Raw genomic sequence first — 19,957 nt, 5'->3', positions numbered from 1 at the left:
TTCAAAAATAATAATACTTTTCTCTTTTTTATAACATAACCTAATGAAAACTTCATATTTTTTCTCCATAAAATAATAACTTTAAAAATTACGGAAACTTTTGAAAGTAATTCTCTTATTTAGAAAACATAAACTAACATTAAGCACTTATCTTCACAGTCTCAATAAGTTTTCATAAAAGCAATTTAGAAATCATAAGCTAGCATTTATCATTTATCTTCATAATTCCAATATGTTTTCATAAAAACAATTTAGATAGCATAAACTAATATTTACCACTTATCTGCATAATCCCCAATATGTTCTGACAGAAAAAAAATCACAATAACGTTAAATGGAATTTCAACAATTCTTCCGAGCCTTTTAAGAGTTTAATTTTTACCTTCAATATATACTTTCAATAGGTTCCTTAAGTGTTTTTTTTTCTTTCACCTTAGAAAATGTCTAAGGATTCTAAGAATACTTTTACTTTATTTATTCTAGAATTTTCTTTTATTCCTCAGATCCTCCAAGTCCACCTTCGATCGTCGGGTATGAAGAAGGCACTCCCATTAAATCTGGCGATTTTCAGAGGTTCACCTGTGTTGCCATTGGAGGAAATCCACTTGCAACTTTGCGATGGTTTAAAAGGGATCGAGAGGTAAGTGATTAGTTGGCGAATAAAAGTCTTTCCAGACCTGTAAAAAAAAGTTAATATTTTTTTAACAATTTATTTAAGTAAAGAAATCGATTAGATTAGAAACTTTCTAAATCAAAAGGAAATAAAATGCTTTAGATATAAAAGATACAGACGAAAAATTGGGTAGTCAGTTAATAAGTTATCGGGCGAGGAAATTAAAGATGGTAACTATTTCTGCAGAGGACATTTGATATTTTCTGAGCTATTGCAAATGGCATGTAGAGTGCAATATATACCAAGCCAAACCTTGAAAAAAAATCAGCTAGATTAGGAACTCTAAAAATAAGGCAATCATATAATGCCCTAGATAAAAATGAAAACTTAGTTCCGTTTGTTAAGAAATTTTTTTTCAAATTTAACAGTCAAATAATTTGTTTGTGGAAATTAAACATTCGAAATCATTCAAAAAGTGGGTTAAAATGGTTTAAATTTTATGCTTAATACATTTCAGATTATTAACGTATTGTGAATAAACGTATTGCATAAATACGAAACCTTTAGGCTTGGTATCTATGATCATCTTTTCATGAACAGGAAGAAACAGGAATAGATTAAGCTAGAAACTTTTTAAATTAAACAGATATAAAATACAGATATAAAAATTAAATAGAAGAAAAATTCGGATAGTTTTCTAAAAAGTTGTGGATAGAGGGAACTAAAGATGGTTACTATTTTTGTGGAGAACATTTGAATCTTCTGAACTATTGCAATCAGCATATAAAGTGCTATAAATACCAAGTCAAACCTTAAGATGAAAATTGTGAAATCAACAAAGTGGAAAACTCTATAAATCAAGCAGATACAAAATGCCTTAGATACAAATGAAAAATTAGATAAGTTTAGATCAGTATTGCAAATAAGATATAAGGCGTCATGGATACCAATAATTAAAATGAAAAGAAAAAGATATGAATAAATTAGAATAGAATTAATCCAAATTAAACAGACATAACCTAGATATCAATGCTGAAAATGAAAAATTAGTTAATTTTGTTCTCTTTCAAATTAAAATATCAAAACAATTGATTTTTCACAGCTTTTACATGGATATGAAAAAGACTTCTGCTATTTTCTTTTTAAAAAAAAATAATTATTATTTTCATTATTTAAAACTCTATATTTTTGGTAAGAAATTTTGGACATGTCCTCAGCAGTGTGGACAAGCCCCTCTTTTGAATACGGCCTCAAGTAGATCACATGTAAATTACATGTGAATTACATGCAAAATTTATTTTAATTATCAAATAAAATAGATTAATCTAACTAATTTTTCACTGAAACTCTTGCATTTCTAAACTCTCCATAGAATTAACGTGTGTACCCGAACTTATACCCACTAGGTTGACTTTTTCTAGAAAAAAATCATTTATAAAAAAAGATTTTTCAGGAATGATGCACTTTACTCAACTAAACAATGAATATTTTGTTTAAATCAGTCTGTAGGTCAAACGGTTTAGCTCCACTACTCCTTCGAATCTAAAGCTACCCGTTCTTACCATACTTTCCCTTACGTTTATTTATTTACTCGAAATATTGATTAAATCATCTTCATTAATGTAATTTAAATTCCAAAAAATTATCCTTGTTTACATTTATAATCCATCATAAAGCAAGAAAAGCAAACACAATTAAAATAACGAATTTACTCAAACAATTCTCTCAGTGAGTTTTCTTCAATAACATGCACATTTATCATGTTTAAGAAGCAACTCCCCTGTTGTTTCATTAATATATTTGAAGTTAAACTTAGAGACTTACTTAAACAAGATTTATTCGAAGTTTTATTTTAATTAGCGTAAATATTAGTGTTACTTAAGAAAAGCCTTAGTAAATTAAAGCATTATACTGAAGTTTATAGCTCTGTAAGCATTAAAGCTTTATTTAAATGTCTAAATAAACTGAAACTAAAATTCAAGATTTAGTTGTTAGCCCCGTGTTACTCATAACTAATGAAAACAAATATAATAATTAGAAACATTTTTTTAAATGAGGTTATATTTGATATATTAGCTATTTTAATAATTTAAATACTAAACACAAGTCATTTACAAAATCTTATTCCTCCTTAACTACATTTTTCCTTATTTAAATCCTTAACTTAATAATATTATGGTTTGCATCTTTCTTTTGCGATGAACAATAAAACATAATGATTTCTTGCATTTAAAATACTATGATATTATGTTTTCAGAATTTCTAATTTTAAAATAAATTAGTTAACAAAATTAAAAAATTACTTATTCTAATGAATGATTAAAGCTTATTTTTTATGTAAGTAAACCATCACACGCATTAAGCAAAAAAAAAAAAATTAAGGCATAAATTTTTACCTACTCTTTACTTTTTAACTTCACATTAAACGTTTTACTAATTCAAAATATACAATAGATGAATCAAATAAAACTAAATAATTGCGAAAGGGAAATATTCCTAAAACCACTCGTAATATATATTAATTTGAAAAAATTATATTACTCATCAAAAGGAATAGCAATCTAAACATAACTTGTTTATAGAACTTAAGTAATAAACTGTGAAAAATTCTAGATCGAATACGGTACAAAGTACACTTTGGGTGGATAATCCATTTTGTCTTGACATTTTTTTTACAGTAGAATATTAAACCGTAATTTTTATAGTAAAATTCATTTAATTAGAGTGATTCAATGACATTACGGTAATTATTACAGTAAAAATTACAGTGTATCAGATTTTTTGTTTCATATAATGTTCCAGTGAAAATGGATTTGGCGGATAAAAGTACCCGTACTTTATTAGTCCCTGTAATTTTTACCGTAATTTAATTCGAAATTTTTTACAGTCTGCTCGTTTAAACAAAATCAAATTTACATTAAAACTAGTTGGGTGATTAAATTTACATTATTTTGAGACTGGTTATTAAATATAAATTATTTTTCTATGTTTTTTTTTTACAAATTTTAAAATTAAAATCATTTTCGTTTGCATTTTAACTATTAACTAAACTATTTCTCGACATTTTGTCATAATAACTAAGATTTAAAATAATAAAAAGACATTACTGTTGAACAAGAGTAAATAGTTAGGCCAAACATGTTTATCGGAACCGAGAATACTAAAATAGCGTGCTCACTAATTCAAGTTTGCTCGCAAAGAGAAAAAAAAACGCCCTCCTTTACAAGATTACCTCCATCTTAGTTAGCTAACAATAATTTCGTTGATTCTTTCAGACCATATACGGGACAAAATCTGGTCGGAGCCACCCAATCACCGTCAACATAATCCTTTGATCCTTGTATATCCCACAAACCTTTCATCTATCCTTTTTTTTTATCGAAAAAGAAAGGGTTCTTTATAGAGAGAAGACAACGATGCCATGTCGACATTGCTGTTAACACCGAAATGCGTCTGCTTTCCGAACATGTGTGTATCAAAATTTGCAACAAAAAATAAAATTCTTGCAGACACCGCATTTTACAACATATTAGACACCAATTCACGAATTTTATGGAAGAGATATATTTTATGGCTTGAAAAGGAGTTCATAGTGTGCTGGTATTTTCTCGATTAAAACCATCTGTTGGAAAGTTTATGACTCTTTACGGGAACATATTTACCAAATAATTACAGTGTATCCCTTGTTTCGTAAAGAGTGTATTATTATAAAAGTATTTTTGTTTTTATTTCGGACCATAAATATTACTTTAACTTTTAATAGTTATTTATTTAATGCCTTAAATTAAAAGTAGTAGTATAGTTTTTCGAAAAATAAAGTAAAACGACTATATAATTAGGTCAGTAAAATAAACTAAGTAAGAAAGTGTGGTCAAAACTACCAGAATATGGTGAAACTTACATTATTGTTTCTGGCATTATGGGAACACCAAGGAGCTCTGTAATTTATGCAAAAGAGCTTTGGCAATGATTTTGATAAAATTAACAACAAAATGTAGTTTTAAAATATGTGATAAAATTTAGTAGAATGGGTTTAATTTAGTAATTTTATCATAATAATTTAGAGCTAATGACATAAAAACTATTTTTTCGGCTAAATTTGCTTTCCATTTTGCATTTTTCACTAAATGTGTGGTAATAAGAGCTATAATTTTGAAATACAGAATTTCCGGGAAACCGTTACCATATAAACACGATAATTTACCAAACTGAGGATTCAAGTACTATTTTGGCATATTCCGCTTTCCATTAATTATTACAAAACGTGATTCCTCCCTTTGAAAACACAAAACTTGTAAATATTATATTTATTCAGATTTTGATCATTTCTTAACGCGTTTTTGAAATTAAACAGCGAAAGCTTAGAAAAGTTTGATATATCAAGACTTTCATATTTTTTTAAATTAGCTAAATAATTATTTAAGCAAACATATCAATAATACAGCTTTTTTTAAAAACAAGCTGTTTTATAGTAATTTTGTTTTGCTAACTTGTGATTTCTTGGAACTGTTTTTCTTTTTGATTGGATGCATGGAATAGCGCAAGTAATGGCGAAATACAGATCACATTCAACTTCTAAGCTATTTCTTCAAGTCGTTTTCGTTTTCAGTTAATAAGCTTGAGTCGGAAAAATAAGTCAACCAAATGAAAACAGATCTGATAGCTATTTCTACTAGTTACGGATAATTTTCGCGCATTAAAAGCAAAAATTTTGTGACAGATTTTTCTTAATTTTTTTTTTTTTTTTTTTACCTGAAGATCATTTTTAATGAAAGAAATCAATCTTGAAAAATTCTAAGAACTTTTTCTACAGACTTAAAAGGTTCTAGAACTATATTTAATTCTTCATCAGAGATACCAGGAAAGCATAGCCTGAATTCATGTTCTAATGTTTTAAAAAAGTATGCAAAAAAAGAAGAAAAAAACATTGTAAGAAATGAAAACTTAAATTTTCCGAAATCGTCTTTTCTTCTTTGATGAAATAACCATTTCCTAGTTGATGTTCAGAGCTAACATTTCATCAAAGTGATGACACAACTATCATAAGTTCTTCAAGGAAAAAAATTTCGCCTAAAGTGAATAAATTTTCGGTCATTATATTTTTCTCCAAAAGAAAAAAAGTATAAAAAAATACCATGCTGCACTCGTAATCCCTCATGGTTTCTAACAGGTGCTATTGTTGAGCACTTTTCCAAAGGTCTCACAAGCCGTTTAATGCCACACCAACTCCACAAGGACTGATAGAACAGCTGGAAAAATTACATCCATGCCCCAAACACGGATTTGAACCTGGTATATTCCAGGTATGACGCCAACTCCTTGAACACCATACAGTCTTATCGGCTTATTTCGTCATTTCAGTTTTAATCGTCTATTCTTCATTTTAGTTAACAATTTCAAACGATGCACTGCGATGAGGTTCCGAGTTAAAGAAATATTTTTTTTTATATAATTGAGAGNCGATGTTCTCTTATTTTGAGTCTTTTTATTGTTTTAATTCGAGTGTCCATAGTTATCAATTGTATCCGTAGTATCTTTAAAACTACTACGCATTGGGTAAATCCCTACCACCGCTGAAAAAACAACTGGTTTACTTATGAGATATTAAAGAAAACCTGTGATTTCATAGTTTTAATTCAAGTAATCATAGTTATCAATTGTATCCGTAGTATCTTTAAAATTACTACACATTGGATAAATCACTTAAACCACCGGTAAAAAACAAATGGTTTACTTATGAGATATTAAAGAAAACCTGTAATTCCATAGTTTCAATTCGAGTAACCATAGTTATCAATTGTATCCGTAGTATCTTTAAAATTACTACGCATTGGATAAATCACTTCCACCGGTAAAAAACAAATGGTTTACTTATGAGATATTAAAGAAAACCTGTGATTTCATAGTTTTAATTCAAGTAATCATAGTTATCAATTGTATCCGTAGTATCTTAAAAATTACTACACATTGGATAAATCACTTCCACCGGTAAAAAACAAATGGTTTACTTATGAGATATTAAAGAAAACCTGTAATTTCATTGTTTTAATTCGAGTAACCATAGTTACCAATTGTATCCGTAGTATCTTTAAAATTACTACGCATTGGGTAGATCCCTTCCACCGCTGAAAAAACAACTGGTTTACTTATGAGATATCAAAGAAAACCTGTAATTTCATTGTTTTAATTCGAGTAACCATAGTTACCAATTGTATCCGTATAATCTTCAAAATTACTACGCATTGGGTAGATCCCTTCCACCGCTAAAAAAACAACTGGTTTACTTATGAGATATCAAAGAAAACCTGTAATTTCATAGTTTTAATTCGAGTAACCATAGTTATCAATTGTATCATTAATATCTTTAAAATTACTACGCATTGGAAAATCCTTGCTCCGGTTAGAAGCAACTGGTTTACTTATGACAGATTAAAAAAAATTCAACTATAGTTTTATAGTTTTTATTCGTGTATCGAGATTTATCTTTTGTTAAAAAATCCCTTGATTGTATACTTTTCTTAAATTCCGCTTTACATCTTATAACAATAAATTTAAATCAATCGAAAATTTAATTCTGTGAAAATGCAAATTCATTGTATATTCCACATATTGTTTTTTTAAACTCGCATAAAACAATATTTTCATTAATTTTATTGTTTTAATGTCAGTCAGAACAATTTTATAACTTTAATTCGTGCATCCACAGCTATCTATTGTTACAAATCCCTTTGATAATTAATCGAACTTAATTACGCTTTATGTCATAAGCCAATAAATTTAAATCAATCGAAAATTTAATTCTTTGAAAATGCAAATTAGCTGTATATTCAAGTTGGGATTTTTTAGCTCTCATAGAACAATATTTTCATTTCGACTACAAAACCTTTGGAGATCTTTAAAAGTAGATTAAAATGTGAATAGTTTTTCCTTCTTTTTTTTTGCATTAACCCTTATGAAACTCAATAAATTGTGCTTAAATATATTCTGATGAACTCTACGCAGTTTAACTTAATAACTCAGTGAAAAAAATATTAACATCATAATGTATAAAATTATACATACACACTGACTTTGATAGATTTTCTACCATTAAACGCAGAATAAACAGACCAATAAATTATTGTAAATTGCTTTTTTTCTGAAAATCAAAGTAATATGGATAAGAAAATATTTGCACAGTTAAAAATAGGTAAAATTAGAACTAAGGTTAGAAATAAAAAGGAATATCAATATTTGCAAATCATAAAAGTCATGTTTAAATCTCCAGCCATACTTCGAAATTTATAGAAATTTCTTCCATGCCTTTCTATTGTTCTTTCGACAAACAAGTTGAGTTTTTATTGGAATTATTATCGATTAATACATTCAGATAACTGTTTAATGAATAAAAAATATGAATTTTAAACAGAAGACTTATTACTAAGAAAACTTCGCGGCATTTTGTTCAATAAAAAATTAATGCAGCAGATAAAAGAAAATTTATTTAGTGAAAAAGGTTATCTTTTTTAAAAGATGTATTAAGATGTATTTTGTTAAATCATTTTATATATTTTTACTTTAGAAAATCATTTCAAAGTGGTTAAAAAATTCATAAGTTAATAAGCCACTCAAATTCAGGTTAAGCGAAAATACACAGAAAATAGAATTCTGGTAAAATTGTAGTAATAATATTTCAGGTAAAAAAATAATTCTACATAACATAATTCTGGTAAATTAAACTAAAATATACCATATTTAAACCTTTAATTTTGTAATGTTTCCGTTTATAGGATAAAGACGTACGTCTTCTCTTCAAATTTAAAGTTCTTATTAAAACATAATAAGTTTTTTTTTTTTAACTGAGAAATAAATTTATCCGAATGAACGGTTTTTGCGTTATGCTTCATGATAAAATTATCACCACCGCACTTACCAAATTTTGTGACATACTATAAAACTGTATTTTACTGTTAATTTCATCAAAACCATTACTAAAGCTCTTTGAAAATGTGGACGAGCTTTTTGGTTTTCCCATAGAGCCAGAAACATGGTAAATTTTACTACATTTTAATAGTTTTGACCATACTTTTCTCCTCAGTGTTCGAAATTATTTAGCATCTTTCTCTCAGAATCTAGATTCAATCATTGATTTAAAAATGTTAAGCAGTTTATAGCAACTTAATATGATTAGAATAATCTATGTTCCTTAAGTTATTAAATTATAATAAACTATTATTCGATTAATAAAACTATGATTATGAATTTATAATTTTTGCAAAAAAAATTTGAACAAGCTGAAATGATTTAGGACGATAGAAGCATAGTCAAAAAATCCAAAATGACATAACCAATGGTCGTGCATTTGAGTTGTATATTTACCAAACAGAATTGAAGCAATCGCTCTCTCCGCAACTTTCAAAGATCTTTATTTTATTTTATAAAATACTCAATGATTATTTATTGATTTAAGAGCATTTATTTATTTGTTTACATATTAATTTGATTTCTTTTCGAAAAATAATCTGAAAGTTCTAAATAAATATGCTTAAAATATGTCTTAAACTTATTTAGAACCGTTATAAAGTTTTTTTAGACTTGTATTTAAATTGATCGTTTTTTTTTTCTTTCTAATTTTGCGATGTTCTCTTATTTTGAGTCTCTCGACACGAACTCAGTGTTATTCCTTTTAAGCTGCTTTAATAATTTAGTTTATTTTGCAGATTAGAGCAATAACAAGTATCAGTGGAAGTGGAGTGTTCAGCGAGCTTGTTTTGAGAGTTGATGCCAGTGACAACGGTGCAGTTTATAGATGTGAAGCTACTAATTCAGCCACAGAGAGACCCTTGATAGCAAACATTAAACTGACAGTTTACTGTAAGAATTTTACTTTTTTGCACATATTTACAGAGTGTTCCAAAATTAATTTGTATATATATATATATATATATACCATAATAGATAAATACAAAAAGGAAAAAAAATGAAGAAAATGAAGGAAAACAGTAAGTTTTAATTACTGCGCATAAGCTGCAAGCAAATTGAACTCATAAAATAAGTTCAATATGTAGAGAAAACACGGAAAATTGCAGAACAATGAAAAAAGGGAAAAAGAAAAATAATAATAAAAATAATAAAACAAATTATTATTTTTATTATTATTTTTCCTTAATATTTTTACTTAGTGTGTTCTATTTTATTTGCTGTAAATTTTTTGTAAAATTTTCTTGAGCGCTCCTCACACTATTGTATTGTATTGATATATTTTGCTTTGGCTACATTGATACAATATTAGAAAGCGCTCTTTTTTGTGGATATAATCGTGTGAGCTGATGAAAAGATTATATATCTTATTTTCCGTTTTTTTTCATTATTATTTTTCTTTTTCCCTTTTTTCATTCTTCTGTATATTTTCCATGTTTTCTCTACATTTTGAGCTATATATATATATTGTCGTGAATATAGCTAGAATGTTTAACATATCTATTGTGAAAGGAAGGATGCTTTTAAGTTTACATAACTATAATTGCTGCTATTATTCTTTAAGAGTTCCATCGCTTAACTTATTTTGTAACAAAATATCATCAGTTTTTGACATGTTTAAAAATAATTTGAAGTTTTTTAAAAACAATTTAAAGTTTACATTTCAGTCCCCCTCCCCCTTTGTATACACATCTTATCAAGTTTTTTTTCATATTTTTTAAAATAAAAATAAAAATAAAGTACTTGAAAAAATACATACCGAACTTAATCCAACGATTTTTGACACGATACACAAAGAAAAAAGTCTCATAAAACTACCGTGTTGTATGGTATTGACTATTCTGATAAAAAAAAGGAAAATTATGGTTAATTTAAACTGTATTTTATTTTCAGACTTACAAGTACTCAATGGAAATACAATAACGTTTATGAATGAACTTTTATAAAATAATATGAAATATACATTTTTCCGAAAACAGGCTTTTTAACATTTTTTGTGCAGATAAAATTCTTAGGATACACTAAAGTTACACATTATTTTAACTTTCAAGAGATTTCTCTTTTTGATTATGTATTTTAATTTCAAACTTACAAGCACTCAATGAAATATGTACCGTAACATTTACAGATGAACTTGCATCAAATATATTCAAACATACCTTTTACATTTTACAATAACAGGCATTAACATTTAACTTTTTGTACATATGATACACTAAAGTTACTCAATATTTTAATTGAAACGTTATTTCTTTTAATTATGTATTTTATTTGCAAACGTACGAGCACTCAATGGAAGTTCCATAACATTTACTGATGAACTTATATAAAATATTATCAAACATCCATTTTTTCAATAAAAGGATTTATAGTATATTTTATGGCAGATAAAAGTCTCAGTGTACAATAAGGTTACTCATTATTTTTTGTTGCCGCGGAATCTCCTTTGGCTATGCATTTTATTTGCAAACTTACAACCAATTAATGAAAATACCATGACACTTATCGATGAATTCATATTGCATATGTCAAACAAGCATTTATTATTCCTAAACTCGCTTTCCGGATGCATTTGCAAAATAATTTTTTCAACCCTTCATCCTTACGAATACTAAAAAATATTTTAGATAAATTCATGCCCAAAAATATATAAGCGTGCATTGCTTATACGTGTTTTGGGAGAAATTTTGAATATTTTTGTTGAAAGTTTTAATCTTTACTAAGCATTCATTAGTTATAAAGATTTTAGGAAAAGCAGTCTCATAAATTTTATCTACTTTTTAAGTAACTTTGAGATTACAGAAGAGTACCAGAGATATTCACTGTCTAAATTGAAGTTTTAAATGCTCAAGCAGCACACATAGAGATTTTAATCCAATTTAGAAATAGCATTCATGAAATTTATGAAATAGTAGATATAGTTTATATCACCCTATAACTGAAACATATTAATTAATAATATGCATGAAATTTATAAAGTTAGTAAATATAGTTACCGAACACTCAAATTCAGAACACCTGCAAATGGATAATATTACTTCAGAAATGGTATGCATAAAATTGCAAATTTAGTAACTACAGTTTGGAATATCCTGTAACTAAAGAAATAGTAGTATGCGAGAAATTTGTAAGGTTGGTAAATATAGTTTTGAACACACTATAGCTGAAACATATTGTTTAAGAAATCGTATGGCTGAAAATTGTAAAGTTAAATATAGTTTGGAACATCTTGCAATTGAAAAATATTAGTTTAGAAATCGTATAGATCAAACTTGTAAAGTTGAATATAATTTGGAGCATACTGTAACTGAAACATACTTTAGGAATCGTGAGCATAAAACTAGTAAAGTTAAGTATAGTTTGGAACATCCTGTAACTGGAACATACTTTAGAAATCGTATAGATAAAACTTGTAAAGTTGAATATTGTTCTGAGCATCCTCTAAAAGAAACATATTTAGAAATCGTATGGATGAAGCTTGTAAAGTTAAATGTAGTTTGGAACATCCTATAAGTGAAGCATATTACTTTAGAAGTTATACGGATATAACTTGTAAAGTTAAATATAATTTGGAACATCCTGTAACTAGAAAATATTGCTTTATAAATGCTATGCATGGATTTTGTGAAGTTAAATATAGTTTGGAATATCCAATAGCTGAAGCATATTACTTAAGAATTTTTAAGCATCAGGTTATTTAATATTATTTGTAACTGTTCTTCTATTTTACAGTTCCCCCTTCCTCTGTTACTATGAAAATAACCCCAAAGAAGCCTAGGAGTGGTGATTTAGTAAGTATCAAGTGAATATCTTGCAAATATCTTCAGTTTATCAAGTAATAACTACACTGTAAAAATATATATGGTTAAAACTACAAGAATGTTAAATCGTGCTTCTGGCTTTATGAGAAAAATCAAAATTATCGGCAATTTTTACAGAAGCGATTTGGAAATGATTTTGGTAAAATTAACAATTTACTATGGTTTTACAATATGTGAAAAAACTTGGTCACTGTGGAAAAATTTGTTATTTTTATAATGATATCTTTGGCATAAAAATCATTTATTTGGTTATATTTGCTTTTCAGTTTTGTATTTTTTACTAAATTTGTGGTAATCTGAACAATAGTATACCGTTAACCATTGTAGAACCAATAAACCGTTGCCGTATGAACGGAAAAATTACTAAGCTAATGGTTAAATGACCGTAATATTTGGTTTTTACTACCAGAATTCTGATTTTTAGCAGAAATGTTATTACAAAACAGTACAATAAGGTTCCAGAACTTTTTTTTTCTGTTGAGATTTTATTATTTAACTTCAAAATATCTTGTAAGCAAAAATCAGTTTTTTAAACCGTTATAGACTGTTTTTCTTCACTTCCAAAATGTATTTAAATGAAAGAAATAAGTATTTTCAAAACTTTAAAAAGTAAAAAAACAGCTATAATCAACTACTGAAGCTTAAAGCTTTGCAATTATAATCAGTCTTTGTTACAATACACGTTTTTGTTGCACTGCATGTTCTTATAACACTGTAAAGTAAAGAATTTTTAAGTTAATTTTCATTACTTTATGATTCATTAATTCTTAATTATGCATTTTGAAATCAATTAATTCTTCATAATACATTCACCAGAAAAAAAAATCACACATTACATCTTTAATGCATATTAATAATGGCAGGTTAGAAATTTTCAGTTCTCTCTTATTCATAAGTTGAAAATAATTAACTCTGAAATAAACATCTTTTTTTGCAATAAAAATTCAACGATGAATTATTAATATTTAAACTACAGACACTGAACATTTGAAAGTTCATACAATGTTGAAATTTGTACATTTTCGTATTTTTGACAAGTGACTTCCCTCTTACTAATAATTAATTGAGAAAGTCTTTCAAGTGGAAGAAATTCTTGCAACATTTTTAAGCTTTCCGGTTAAATAATTAAAATTTGCTACTACTGGTGACTAAAGATGTTAGTTTCATATTAAAAGATGCCGAAAGTAAAAATGACGACTCTTAAGTGGACTTTATTTTTACTGCATTTACAAAAATCGTGGAATAAAATCTTTGCAGCGCAATTATTTTACATTGCACAACAAACCCACCATTCACAGTTATTATAGATGAGGTACTCGCAAAAATGGAATAAATAAAACTATATGAATTTAATTTTGAAGACAATAGTTTAGCTGGAAAATTTATTTATTTATGCATTTAAGAGAATATTTTATGAATTCACTCCATGGCTATAATTTGTATTGTGTTGTAACTCATTTGATATTAAACAAAATACTTAGTTATCTTGATAATTTTTAAACTATCTTTTTTAAAAATATACTTTGTTTTAACTTTAAGAGTTTAGCTAAAAACTTCAGCTAATTATTATACATGCATGCGTGTATAATAAGTAAATTATAATTAAAAGTTTGTGTATTTAATCTTTATTTGCTAATGCATTTTTAAAATATGCGTACATTTCATAGAATATGAAGCAAGTTTTTGCGTATTTTTATTTGTGAAATGCACACTGTAAATCATTATCTTGTCCACTTGCAGGCTATTAGGGTTACATAGAATAATTTATGTAACAGTTATTACATTTTTTAAAGTTATACAAACTAAAATATAGCATGCTTTATTCCTAAAATGGAACACAAAAAAGTAGGAAATAGAAAGAAAAAAAAACATTGTAATTTATAAAGTTTGAAACATTTCTCAGAAATATTATTTTTAAAGTTCATCCGAGATACTTTCATTTAAACACATTTTCCTTTATTTTTAAACTTATGTTTCATAAATTAATTGACTATTTTGCTATGTTAGAAAACTAAACAGTCTGTACTATACGTTCACGAAGGAAAAAAATCATCTGCTAAAACTACTATACATTCCTGTATTTCTGTTAAAAATAAAATAAAATAAAAGATAAATAAATAGTTTTTTTGTTAATAAAACCAAAATACTCGATATTTAAGCCATTCGTTTGGTAATTTTTCCCTTTATAGCGGCGGTTTACGGGAAATTCTGGTTATGCCAATCGTAGTTCTTATTACCACACATTTAGAAAAATAATACAAAACTAAAAAATAAATTTTGTGGAATATAAATACCACTTTTTATGACATTCTGAAATGTATTATTATAAAATTGCCCAATTTTACTACATTTATCAAACTTTATCACACATTATAAAACAAAATTTCATTGTTAATAATACCAAAGTTATTACCAAAGAACTCTTTGATTACCGAGCTTTGTGGTGTTTGAAATACGGAAAACTTCACCATATTCTCAGAGTTTTGTCCATACTTTTCTCTTAGTGTAATTATGTAACTATAGCATCAAATTCATACCCTTATCAATTATTACAAAATTTATTTTCTCATGCACTGGACTGTCCGCATTCACTGTCATTAATATTTTCTTGTCACTCTTAAAAATTTATTTATGATTTCTAATTAATCACAATACGATCATCAGACGCATTTAGGCGCTTTAGTTTATGGCTGGTTATGGTTTCTTGCCCTTTAAAGATATATATATANTTTTAATAAAAGAAATATATATATATATAGTTTCAACGTCATCATATGTATTATAAGTTGCAGTATATTTTTAAAGTCACTCTTGCAAGGAGCCACTATAAATTGACCCATTTAATGAATTAGAGTTCATTTAGAAAAATACTTCTAAAAGAAAAATATATAATCAAAAGAAACCACAACTTAACAATTTTAATTATTATTTTGCAAAACTAAATTACTTGCTTTTTGTTCTATGGTGCAAAATATTTATTTTTTCTACTAAAATTTTATAGCTGGTGAATCGTAAAATAAAAAGTGGAGAAAGTGCTAAATTTAAAATTATATTTTTCATTTAAATGTTTATCTATTTCTAGATGCTATTATTTCTCTAAAAATGAGAAATTTAGTATTTTTTAATACATGTTTGCAACTTTTTCTAAAATTCTCAATAATTATTTTATAATTAATTTATTTATTAATTTTTCATACCCTATAATGCGCTTATAGCCCTATAATGTGATATCTGATAAAGCAATGAACGTGCTTATTAATTTTTCATATAAAAAAAATACATAAATTTTATTTTCTTTTGAACCTTACAATTTTTTGCACTCAGGTTAGTATACTGTGTGATTCAGGAAGCAGCAATCCAGAATCAACTCTTCACTGGTGGCGAAATGGTGAGGTGTATTCTGGGTACAACAGTGAGGTAACCGACTCGACGAATGGTGGCAAATCAACGCACAGTAGACTGGATTTAAATGTTTACGCAAAAGATGACGAAGCAGTTTTCACGTGCCAAGCAACCAATCAAGTGCTTCAGAGAAGCGTCCATGAAAGCGTCACGCTTCGAGTATTTTGTAAGCCTTAGCATAGTTTAAATTTATAATTATTTTGGTAAATTGGCTTATTAGAGTTTTATAACAATTGGGATATTGCAGCTAAAGTCTTGTCTTTTAAGCTTTCAAATCATTATATTTTTAATCAATATTTGGATTATTTTATAAATACTAGGTAAATAAAATGTCTCAAATCTGAGAAATAATTAAAAGGGAATAATAACTCTTAATAATTTTTACTCCATCTTTAACGTTATTAAGTCCTATCAACTTAAAACTACAATTGTAATCTAAAGAAGTATAACCTAGTTTATTTATTTTGCATTTCTCTAATTTATAAAGCAAATAGCAAATATTGTTACGATCTATTTTTTTACGGTTAAACATTTCGGGTTTTATCTTCTGCTTACGTGAATAAACTAAATTCAACTTTTCTGTAAGGGATAATGGCTTTATTTATATATTTGTAATTCATATAATTTATAATCAGCGTTGAACAGCCAATACAATTTTGTGTCTACTACTAACAATGTTCAACTCCGTAGACTAGCATTTTTGAACCTAATTCATAAGAAAAAGGAGCTCTTGGATCAAACATTGAGATAAAGTAGCCTTCGTGGAGGACATTTTTAACTAACCCGCGTTTGCAGTACATGGAGAGGAATTCCACGATAAACTTTCCATGGTTAGCCCGATGGCAGGGGGATTCTAACCAAAAATCCGTCTATCACTGAGGAAATTTTATGTCAGCACTGTAGTCAGTGCGAGCTGACTTCAGAATTCGTATTGACCAGCCATCGCTGGAATTCGAACCTGGGAAACCTAATGTGGAGACGAGTGCTTCATCTCCTGAGCCACCACGGCTCTAACTCATATAATTAAAAAAAATCATATAATTAACAAACTGCTGCCCTGGATAAATTTTAGAAAAACAATTTTTTAATCATTACGAATCAAACTCCACAACATAATTTTTATTTAACATAGCTAAGGTTATAAACCATCACCGTAGCAACTTTTTTTTCAGTAATATTTTGTAAGTTTGAAGGTTTAAAAACCAATATTTTTAAATAATTTCTTGAGAAAAAAATTAAATTTATAAATCTAATTTAAAAGCAATCTTTAGGGATTATTAAAGCTGACTCCACCACTATATTAACAAGCTGAAAAGCAAATATTTTACGAAATTAATTCTGAATACCTAAGGGCATTTAGCTCCATGTCCTTTCAATTCTAATTTCCTACATAATTCTATTCTGTAATATACATTTATCAGTAAATAAACATTGAAATCCCCCTTTGAATATTTAATCTACCTATGATTTTTAATAAAAGAAAACATTCTAATCCCTTAGCTGAAAGGAGTCATTAACATTACTCCAAAAATATCTTATGAATGCTCGTATCGATGATAAATTACGAATTTGTTCCACAAACCAAGTATATGAGAAATGGTGGAACAAGAAAAATACATCCACATATTTTCTACGCCTCGTTAAGTCTGTGTTCACTTTCTTCTGTTTTGTATCCTTAGAGAACAAAGTAAGAACAAAATAATCAATCACAACGCAAAGGTCTTTGTTATCTCTTTGAGAAAGATTATAATACATATTGTTACAAAAGAAATAAAGAACGGAAACTGAGTGATTCATTTAAATCTCTAAAAGTCATTAGTTTGAATATGGTCAACTTTTTTTAGGGAAATTTGTTTTGTTTTCAATGTTCTCAAAAGAGTGTCAGCACTATGTTAGTGAGTTGTTTTGTTACACAAAATGCCTTTAGGTTAGGGTAATATACAATATTTAATTATGATAGCTATTTTAAGTAAATTTCCATTGCATAATCTATTTTTCTTTTGAAGTAATTTCTAAATGTATCATTCGTATATACTTTAAAATAATTCTTGTTTTTAGTTTTGGAATTATTGATTAAGGTTTTAAAGAATAGTTACAAAAAAATCTTATAAAAACGAAATTAAACTGTTCTATCGAGCAGAGTAAAAAAATAACGAGTTAAATGTTATTATATACATTTTTTAATGAAACTGAAAAGTGTGATCTAAAATTTTTTAGACATTAAGCATAGCAATGTCACATTATAATCAGTGCTATGCTCGTAAAGAACAGAAAAAGACACCAGATAAATTTTGATGGGGGGAAAATAAAAATTCATATATTCATATGAAATTGTGATAAATTGTGGTCGATTGTTTTAAATCTTGACTATCATGTGGTGAGCGGGCAGCTAATTTAGAATTCAACGTTCTTTAACGACTCTTTTTTCCTTTTGGCTGCATTTGGTCACAAAAAAAAAGAAAAAACAAGAGATAAAAGGCCGCTAAATCGGAAAAAGACAACCACACATTGTTTTCAGTGCCGAAGGATAATAAATATAATTAATATTTTTTTCAAGCGCTGAATTTCTTTTCTTAATCTTATAATAAAAAATACTGTGTTGTGCAAAATTATTATAAAAATGTTAAGATTATTTTATATTATTATTGTCTAAGTTTACGCTAACTTGTAGTTTCATGTCTGATTGCCTAATGTTAATTAATACAAATTTACTTATTAGATATGCTTTAATGAATAATGATGAACGGATATTCAGTTAGTCTTAGATAAAAAAATAAATTTGTTACCAAGTTTGAACCAATTGCAACGATGACAAAAACTATATCCAGTGATACACTGTGAAAAAGTAGGATGCCTGTACCCAGTCAGGCTGCCAGTACTTTTTACCGTTAAATCCATTTTTACCGAAACATGTTTCAGAACTAAAAATCTGATATACCGTAATTTTTGCCGTAATAATTGCGGTAAAATTATTGAATCACTCAATTTAAATAAATATTACTGTAAACAAAAATTACGATATAATATTTTCAGGTAAAAATGAATTTTACGGTGACATAGATTTAACAGATGATGCATCCAAAGTGCTATTATTTTATACCGTAATTTGATCCGGAATGTTTTAGAGTATAGATGGAGCAAGAATTTTTGTTCCTTTGTCCTGGAAGTTTTCCAAGGTTTTTTCACGCAATGTGTGTTTCCATACAGCCAAAATACACGTTAATTCCATTAAAAAATATCCATTTATGACGACGAATTTATCTGACCCCTGAGCTATATGTTTGGTTCAAAATTACATCTAACTCACACATAAAGGTAGAAATACTTGAATCTACCTGATTTATCGTAATACAAACATTTTATATTATTTTTAACAATTTCTAAATTTAAAAGAAAGTTTAAAAGTCCATAACTTCTAAGGAATTTGTGAAAAACAAAATATTTTCAGTAGTATTGCATTCTTTTCACAATTGCAACGTTGTATCAAATTAATAATCAGAATTATATCAACCACTAATCATAATTCCATCAAAATTACTCTTTAAACCTATTATGTAAGAATAGCTGTATTTATCGCAAAACAAACATTTTATATCACTTTTAACAATTTCTGAATTTAAAAGAAAGTTTAAAAATCTATAATTTCTAAGGAGTTTGTGAAGAACAAAATATTTTCAGTAATATTGTATTCTTTTCACAATTGCATCAAAACCACTAATCAAGCGTTGTATCAAATTAATAATCAGAATTGTGTCAACCACTAGTCATCATTCCATCAAAATCACTCCTTAAGCCTTTTATATAAGACTAGCTGCCGCCAGCAGCTTTGCCCATACGGAAGTACTTAGATCTAATATTAACTATTTTCAAGAGGTCAGGGATATTGTCAAAGTTCTTCCTGTATTAAATTTTAATAATAATTTAGAATCTGTCCATCACACATTAAATCCCACAAACTACCATAATAATAAGTTCCAGACATTTTAGCATAGTAGTCAGAATTCTACAGAAGTAGAGTAGTAGTCAGCAGAAATATAAAAAATATTTTCATCTCTGTTTCAAAATAAGATGAAAAACTCATCCCAATGCTTCATTACGTGCTTTTCTACTTCCTCATGCACCTCTCCAGCCACCTTTAGTATGTTATAATATATATGCTATA

General features: G+C 27.3%; 1 protein-coding gene across 1 annotated transcript in view; it reads left to right on the top strand.

Annotated features, from left to right (window-relative positions):
* Positions 1-19,957, top strand: part of LOC107441037 (nephrin) — a 342,812-nt gene that overhangs the window by 238,160 nt on the left and 84,695 nt on the right. The window contains exons 10-13 of the mRNA XM_043050259.2: positions 504-640; positions 9,313-9,466; positions 12,305-12,363; positions 15,718-15,961. Coding sequence (XP_042906193.1) covers positions 504-640; positions 9,313-9,466; positions 12,305-12,363; positions 15,718-15,961 — 594 coding nt within the window. The remainder of the gene's footprint in view (positions 1-503; positions 641-9,312; positions 9,467-12,304; positions 12,364-15,717; positions 15,962-19,957) is intronic.

This window comes from Parasteatoda tepidariorum, chromosome 5 (assembly GCF_043381705.1).
Source record: "Parasteatoda tepidariorum isolate YZ-2023 chromosome 5, CAS_Ptep_4.0, whole genome shotgun sequence".
Taxonomy (NCBI): domain Eukaryota; kingdom Metazoa; phylum Arthropoda; class Arachnida; order Araneae; family Theridiidae; genus Parasteatoda; species Parasteatoda tepidariorum.
Note: the sequence above shows the minus strand (reverse complement) of the source record. Positions and strands in the feature narration are given on the sequence as shown.